The sequence below is a fragment of the Nuphar pumila genome, chromosome 11, assembly GCF_984573655.1.
Source record: "Nuphar pumila chromosome 11, dmNupPumi1.hap1.1, whole genome shotgun sequence".
In the NCBI taxonomy this organism is placed as follows: Eukaryota; Viridiplantae; Streptophyta; class Magnoliopsida; order Nymphaeales; family Nymphaeaceae; genus Nuphar; species Nuphar pumila.
Window position 1 is genome coordinate 105976665 of NC_143259.1, and position 9005 is coordinate 105985669.

A 9005-nucleotide genomic window follows, 5' to 3' on the forward strand; every position below is an offset into this window, starting at 1 on the left:
TGAAGAGCAAAATCTGATACCCTTTAATAATTGCAAAGATATGATAAGGAAGAAAAAAAAAAGTGATTTGGGTTGCGTGTGGAACTCATGGAACTTTTGGTCTTCTTGTAATGACAAAATAACAGATGGGTCATGATCATTCGAAGCTTCACCTAACGGTCACTGCGTCTGCTAGTGACCTTGGTTTGCATTCATATCTTTAAATTAGTTTAATTCTCCTCTTCATCATCCTAAGAACTATTCCTTTCTGAATTTGTAAAATTCAGTGGTGGGACGAATCGATAAGGTGTGGAGCCTTTTAGTTGAACCTTTTAAGTAGTCACAGACTCTCACACTTGTGGGAGAAAGTTATTAAGGGAGGTGCAAATGGGAGAGCCAATTGGGTTAGAAAGTGAGAACAGACCAACATCTTTTAGTGTTCATTATGAGACTGGTAAGAATGAGACAGATGGATTCTCATCAGCCCATACAATCGATCACGGTGAGCTCCTGTTGGTTCTTTCATGGTGCTTTTGCTACTGTTGTTTTTTTCATTTATTACTCGGAGAAACCTCCATCGGCGGGCCGGGAGACCTTCCATGCTGGAAAGTTCTGCCGATCGAGCTATGATCACCATGCTCGATAGCATAAATCTTCAAGATCACCCCACTCACCCACTAGAGAGTACTGCTGCTTCGACCTTAGGTCAAGGGAAGCATACTCTGAGTATCGAGCTCGTGACGTGCTTCCTCTTCAATATCTTAAGCCAACCTGTATAGCCCTTGCGGTGTTTTTGTTACTGTTGCAACTTGTATGTTTTTCCTTACTGTCGTCTATCAAAGCAGAAGAGATCAAAATCACTGGAAAGATGTTTTTAATCAAGAAATTATAAAGATCCAAGTGGGTTTTTTTTTATGCATCTAGTTATACATCTATGATGAACACTAGAATTATTTAGATCCAAACAGAGACGCATATATATTAACATTCTGGGATTGTTGTGTTGACAGATTCATGGCTTCAAGTGGGTGTTCTGGTTGTTACAAGTTTCTGCTGTGGATACATATTGAGCTTTTCAAACCTTATATTTGTGCCACTGGGTTGGTTGTGGGGGATCATATGCATAGCAGTAATTGGCTTATTCTCTCTCTACACAAACTGTCTATTGGCAGAATTCCATATGATTGATGGCCAAAGGTTCATAAGATACAGAGATTTGATGGGCTATGTCTTTGGTAACTCTCTTTTGAATCCTCATAATCTTTTGCCATTTCAATTAGTTACGCCTCTTAACCAGGGGTCTCAGTTCGTATTCCGTGAGGACCCCATCCTCAATATGCTTGCGGCCGGCTCGCCGGCGCTCTCCCGCTTGGGGTGCGGGTGCGTGCTGGTCACCGTCTCCGGGGAATACAATTGTCCTGAATCGTGGCTGATGGTAGCCTTGACCGCTAGCGGTTAGAAAGTGGTGGTGGAGATCGAGGAGGTGGAGTGGATCCACGTGTTGCAATGGCCGACACCTTTTCGATGACTCGACCATACGGGATGTGTTTGGCATCCTCCATGATTTTATAATATTTTAAATTTTAAAAATTATGCACCATTAATTTTTCGACCTTTAAAAAAAACTGCTTATATGAAACTGTAAAAATGAGAAAAAAAAATACTGCCATTTATCTTGCATGATCAACGGAGGCGCATCGCCCAAGGCACCCTACTATATATAATATATATATAATGATCAGACGCCTCTTGTTCGCGCCTGTTGAATATTTTATGAAATAAATCTTACATATTTGATTGATATAGTTTATTTAAGAACATGCTTTAGATTATGGTATTTGATATTTAGACATGTTTTTCAATCATGATAAAAAATAATGGCAAAAAGCACAAATAAAAATTAGAATTGAAAAGAGTTTTGTATTGAAACTGAATGCAAAGTATGTTTCATGCTTAAAAGGAAAAAGATCATAACAAAATACATCCAAAAGGTCCCACTAAGTAAATAAAATTCACACCACCGAGGTGGTATCCATGTGGTAAGCGAGGTCCTGTGTCAAGCTGAAGGCCCAGGATCGAATCCCTCTGCCACATGGGGCCGCTGTAATTGTTCTGATAGGGGTCCGCATAACTAGGGGTGGCAATTTCTGACACTACCCGCCAACCCGACCTGCCAACCCGCCTCTTAGGCGGGTTCGGGTTGGGCTTAAGCCAACCCGTTTAATAAACGGGTCGACCTGTGTAACCCGTTTATTAAACAGGTCGGGTTCGGGTTGGGGGTATGCCAACCCGCCAACCCGGCTGACCCGTTTAATAAACGGGTTAGGCGAGTGGGTCAACCCGCCAACCCGACCCGTCAACCCGACCCGCCAACCCGACCCGCCAACCTGCCTACCTGCCAACCCGATCCGTCAACCGCCAACCCGACCAGCCAATCTGACCCGCGAACCTGAAAACCCGTTTACCCGACCCAACCCATTTATTAAATGGGTTGGCGGGTCATGTCGGGTTACCCGTTTATTAAACGGGTCGGGTTCGTGTTTGCCACAGCTGACCCGTTTAATAAACGGGTCGGGTTCGGGTTGAGGTATGCTGACACGCCAACCCGACCCGCCAACCCGACCCGATTGCCACCCCTACGCATAACCCCAGCTTGCCTTTAAAAAAAAAAGTAAATAAAATTCACGATAATCTTTGTTATTTGTAGACATTGGACCTTCCTTTGTTGAACAATCTCCAACATGTAAACCCTTGCATATTTTTTGCAAGTTAGTTTTTTAGTAATTTGGGTTTTACACTTGTATTTATGTTGCATTTTCAGGTAGAAAAATGTATTATACAACTTGGGTGCTTCAGTATTCCAATTTGGTGCTTGGGAACATGGGCTTCATACTCCTTGCAGCCAAGTCACTAAAAGCAAGTCCATAATTCTCCTTGTTCATTTACTTATCCTTCTAATTAACCTGTTTTTTCAAAAATTTAGAACTCTTGTTAGAACCTGATATTTTCATACTAATAACCACAGGAAATCAAGTTTAACTTTTTTTTTCTGAGAAATGACACAGGAAATCAATTTAGCTTTCACCTCTTCTGCTTTGAGACTTCAAGGGTACATCTTCATAACAGGAGCAATCTATCTCATATTTGCTTTCCTGGTTCCAACTATGTCAGCCATGAGAGACTGCTTGGGCCTATCAGCATTTCTCACCCTTGCATATATTTTAACTGTAGTAGCAATCTCAGCTAAGGATGGTGAGTTTCTCTGCTAACTCATGCCACCTCTTTCTAATATAAGTGCTTATCTAGCCAACCTAGTTAATATTTTCTCTAAATTGCATAGGGGTTTCAAATTCAAGCAAGAACTATGATACAAGTGGGAGTACCATGGTGAAGGTTTTTAACTCATTCGGTGCAGTAGCAGCCATTCTTGTTGCTAACAACTCGGGCCTGCTGCCTGAAATCCAGGTTAAAATTACTGGTCTATATGTAATGTTTTCCTTTTCCTCTTCATTTTTCAGATTTAAGTCATACTCCTAAAAGAAAGGATAATAATTGGCATCTAAAGTTCATAGACAAACCGTTTTTTGGTAAATATTAACGGCTAAAATATCATGAGTTTTGAAAAAAAAATTAAGTCCTTTTGGCAAAATTTGTGAATTAAAAAATAAAAACTATTTTAATTAATAATTACAAAAGAAATATAAAATAAATAAATTAAAAATTAATAACAGCAAATTAATTTCTGGTGATTCCGAGAAAATGGCCAGGTATCGCGATTTTTTCACGATATCTCCAATATTTGTCATACTGCTAAGATTCCACATACTTCAAAAATGAGCCTATATTTTAAAAATCTCAATTGTGCACCTAAACTTGTTTATGGTTAGTCAATTTGAAGGATTTAGCATTAAATTTGTAGCAGAGTCTTGACACTATAAGGATGGGGTTAATAGCAGTGATTTTTTTGGCCACTATTACTCTATTTCTCACTGTTGTTGGCCTATAACGATGATATTTTTTGTCAATATGTTGCCATATAAAGAAATGACTTTTGTTGACCAATAATGATGACATTTATAGGTCGCTGTTAAAAGGTAACCCAACACGAGATAGGTCACGGTAAGTGAAAACACTAATAACGACGAGTTAGCCTATAACAACGAGATTGTTTTAACAACAAGAAAGCCTATAATGGCGAGCATTAACTCACTGTTATAACCTATAATAACGAGCATTAACTCGCTGTTGTAGGCTATAACAGAGAGATTTAACTCACCAGATATAACGGTGAGACATGGTTCATAGCTTATAACGGTGAGAAAGGAATCACTTTTTCTCTTTTCTCTCCTAGAAGTTGAACCAATTTGTTGGGGGGCATGGGGTTGATGATATTTATGTATATAAAGGTCAACACATTTTAAGTCTAAGTAGAAAACAATGGCAAACAAAACTGAGGGAGGATGATATCAAATCATCTAATTGATAAGTCTCCCAAATTTTATTTTAAGGTTTTAAAACCCACGTTGGTATATGAGAAGAATATTTTATTCTAATTATCAAAAGGATATACTGGTAATTTCATTATCGTAAATCCCACTAAAATAGGTTAATTTTTAAAAGTTTGTTTTTTATTTGCATATACAAAACTTCGGTTTTGTAAACATTAGGTGCATGTTTTTAATTAGTCCAAAAAGTTAGTCTCCTTTTTGGAATTTTCCCAAATAAAAACGATTAAATGACTATCTAACAAGGATCTCAACCTCTGTTAATTACATTGGCACCTTTTGTTCATGCAGTCTACACTTCGGCAGCCATCAGTAAGGAACATGAAGTTGGCTTTGTACTTGCAGTTTTCAATTGGTTTGGCAATATATTACGGTGTCACCATAATTGGATATTGGGCATATGGTTCAACAGTTTCAGCATATCTTCCCAAAGATCTAAGTGGACCTAAATGGGCCAAAGTTCTTGCAAATTCAGCAATGTTTGTGCAGTCTGTAGTGTCACAACATGTAACATCCTCCCTGCCTTTTTTTGTTGTAATCTCTGTTTCTGAGGTTTTGGATTTAAATAATCCAGATTTAGATTTAGTGAAATAAGTAATAATCATGATTTAGAATCCGATATCCGATGCGAACCCGACTCCTATTAGTTGGATTTGCAAAGAAAATTGCATCTTACTAATAGTCAAATTCAGATTCAGGGGTTTTACAACTGAATCAGATGGATATCCAAATCTAAATTTGATTAGTCGGATCTGGTAGGGGTTAGATCCAACCCATTTACATTCTCATCTAGAGTGCTGTCAATTTGGTTGGATTTGGCCAGATCCAGGTAATTCCAACTTTCAATCCGACTGGGTATGAACCAAACATGATTTGATTGGGGTAAATTTCTTTTTCTTTTTTTTTGTTCTAAAACCTTCATGCCAGTTAGCCCTGGCTTAGTTGGATCTTGGGCCAGATCTTATGGGTTAGGGAACACTGAGGTTAGGTCCTGGTGCAACTAGCAATCACTCATTGACAGCACTCTCTCTGTTTTATCTACATGAGAAGCCTTTCAGGTCCTGGTCGGCTGGTACCCATACATTTTTATACTCATGCTGTGCTTTGGATCAATGTTGTCAGATCGGTATGGGCCCTGAATTGTTTGGCCAGCGATTCAGGCGAATCGATGGATACCAATTCTCAGGTGAATTGTTCTGAATTGACTAAAAAATAATTAAAAAATATTTTGTGTCAATCAAAATGTGACACATGTTAAAAATATTAAAATAAATTAATTTTAAGCATCTTTTTTACATTTATTAAAAAATAGCCGATTCAGGCTAGTATCGTATCGATTTTATGCCGATACGATATACACCGATACTGACAACATTGCTTTAGATATATGGTGGAAGAAGCAAGTGAAATTGGTTTTGTAGGCTCAGTAACTCAGGCCATGTCCAAATCCAGCCAACATTCGGGACTTGTAAAAATCACCGTGGATACTTGGGTGCATTTGATTGCCTTGGATCTGATATTCAAAGAAATTTGAGATCCTAATTCATGGATCTCTAGATCCGATCCTCGGATCTCGAGTTCAATTAATTTCAGTCAACCAGAGAGGTTGTGTTGATGACAGCCTTGCCTATAAGAGATGAGCCCTATTTGCCGATTCATTTTTAACAAAAAGGTTTGCTTTCATAAATGGTGTTATCTTTGCTCAAGATGCCATGCATCATGTAATGCACCTAGGGGTGTCAACGGGTCGGGTTTCCCGGGACCCAACCTGAACCAAACCTTATAGGGTTCGGGTATGGTGATAAATAAGAAGACTCGATTAAGACTCGGGTCCAGACCCGAAGGTCCGATTATACATGCACCCGGGTATAGTTTGTGAAATTTTATACCAAACCTGGACCCCACCTGAGTTTAGATTAAGACCTGCAATTTTTCAATGTAAAAATGACAAAAAAAAATATGGTTTTACCGGGTCTGGTTCATGTAGTTTTTATCGGGTTTGGGTATGGTTTTTTTTATGATAGACCCAAGTCCAGACCCGATGCCATACCCAAAAAATCGGGTCCAAGTCTGATTTCACTTTACTCCAAACCAAACCCGACCGTTGACCCCCTATATGAACCTCTTTTTTATTCTGTTTTTTTTGCGGGGGAGCGGTTGTTTTTCATAAATCTGGCCTCGTATATGTAATCTGCATTCTTTGCTTACTAGAAATTGACTCTTGAATTGTCCGATTATGACATGTAGGCAGGATTTTGGAAGCTTCAAAAATCAATGGCCTACAATATACAATATTTTCATGACTCATAAAATTGTATTTGTTGGTCCAAAAGGATGATCCAAAAGCTGAGTCCTAGCATCTAGAACATGCTGGACACATCTTGAGATAAGATTGAGTAAAGACAACATGCACTAGCTCTGAGATCCAGGGAAAATATGGTCCAGTAAAAAAATCTGATTGTTCTTGTGATTTCAGATGTTCTGCACCCCAGTACATGAGACTCTTGACACCATGTTTTTGCACCTTGAAGAGGGCATGTGGTCCAGAACCAACATCAAGCGCCGGTTCTTCTTGCGTACCATTCTCTTTGCGATGAACTCCTTCATAGTAGCAGCGTTTCCTTTCATGGGAGATTTTGTGAACTTCCTTGGATCCTTTGCTCTCATCCCACTCACTCTTGTCTTCCCAAGCATGATTTATATCAAGGTAATATTGTTTACGATTTTCTGGTGTTGCCAGTTGGGAGGATTTCATGCAACTCTTGACACATGCAGGTCAAGGGGAAAACAGCAAGTTGCAGAACAAAGGCTTGGCACTGGTCAAACATCATTGTTTCCTCAGGTTTAACCATCCTAACCACAATATCTGCTGTCAGATTGGTTGTGGAAAATGTTAGACTGTACCATTTCTTTGCAAATACATAGCCAGGAAAACAGAAAGTTCATCAAAGTATGGTGTAGTTCAGCTCACTCGTTCTCCAAAATATACCGGCCTGCAGTTTTGTTTTATCTCCTGTTACTTCCATGTTGCGCCTCTCTCTCTCTCTCTCTCTCTCTCTCTCTCTCTCTCTCTCTCTCTCTCTCTCTCTTAAGAAATTCTGCTGATACAAACACCGTTAGATCTTCATGGTGTAGGTTGTGTATTGAACTTTTGTACGGCGTTGTATAATTTTTCAATGAAATTCATGGATATTTAAATAAATGAATTTTTATTTTGTTCATAAACAATTTCATACCAACCGGTTGTATAAAGGATAAACTTACATGAAAAAAATCAAAATATCAATTATGTCAATTTTGATATGTGAAAAACATGGCCTTAGAAGCTTTTGGATACATCACTTTTGATGGCTCGCATATCAGGAAGGGTAAATTCTGAGTGAGTTGGGTAGGTGCAATGTGTTTTCTTTTATTTTTTTCTACATAGGGTCGTTTGAAGAAGAGACTTTCAAGAGATAGGCCTACTCATGGTGTCAGTGTAGAGAAATCACCCCAGGACCTGACAGAAAACTGTAGAGCATGCAATACACATGCTTGCAGGAGTCCCCTATTGTCTCTCAATGTGGGTTAGGTATTTTGGTGTACAAAGGGCAGATAGCACTGGCGGAGCCAGGGGTGGGCATGGGTGGGCGGTCGCCCACCCCAGAATTATGCGTCCATATGTGTTTTCTTCTGACGATGGTAGTGCTAATCTTTTCCCTTAATTTTTTCACCTTATTGAATTGTGTAAAAACCACAGAAGAGACGGGTTATTAGTTTGTGGGAGTTGGAGTTCTCTCTTGTGAATATTCAAAGAAGATCTGTGTGTTTTTCTCAGCTTCTTCTTTTGTCATTTGTTCTTTGTGAAACCATGTAACCTACGTTTATGGGGAACCTAGCTCCACTCATCCTTATATAATCCTCTGTGGTCATAACTCCCGATCTCATTGGTACTAAGTTGTTTTGATCAATCTGGCCCTATCGATGGGTTCAACACGATTGATTTAATAGAAATCAATCTTTTGGTAGTGTTCTTTAACAAAAAAAAATATGATTTTCAATTTATTTTGACAGTGTTATTTAACAAAAAAAAGTCATGTTTTTATTAATGGTTATTGATTTTTGAATCATCAAAAAGTCCTGCACATAAGTCGGATTCTGTCTATTCAAATGCCTATCTTCACTAAATGGATAATGTAGATCACATACACAGGGTCCAATTTGATGAAAACAACTTGCATCAGTGAGGTCCTAATGACAGGAATTGTGATATGGATGACTGGAACCTAAATGTGGTTATGGGTGCCATGCAAAACACTATGTTTGCTTCACTAAATGGAGGAAAAGAGGGATTAAAGGTGTGTTGTTATAGCCTGGCCACGGGCAGGCGGATGCCATGAAGGCCCTCAAAATGATGAAACCAGGTGGTACCATCAACTTGATGGCCATCTCCTTCTCCGGCCAGGGAGGCCGCTTCTAGAAGAGCATGTCAGATCTAACACGCACAACCAAAATTTCTTCTGACAATGGGTGGGCAAAAAA

The 9005-nt window shown here is 39.1% G+C and overlaps 1 protein-coding gene across 2 annotated transcripts; it reads left to right on the forward strand.

Annotated features, from left to right (window-relative positions):
* The first annotated feature begins 263 nt into the window (after nt 1–263).
* LOC149822691 (proline transporter 1-like) lies at nt 264–7735 on the forward strand. 2 transcript variants are annotated; one of them, XM_089981223.1, is made up of 8 exons: nt 264–481; nt 990–1214; nt 2801–2895; nt 3045–3231; nt 3320–3444; nt 4776–4991; nt 6961–7191; nt 7276–7735. In XM_089981223.1, exons 1-8 carry the CDS (start codon nt 367–369, stop codon nt 7330–7332), a joined length of 1251 nt encoding a protein of 416 aa, XP_089837349.1. In that variant the 5' UTR covers nt 264–366; the 3' UTR covers nt 7333–7735. The 2 variants fall into 2 exon arrangements, with proteins under 2 accessions (XP_089837349.1, XP_089837348.1); XM_089981222.1 differs by having other exon boundaries at nt 7260–7733.
* Nucleotides 7736–9005: the final 1270 nt, after the last annotated feature.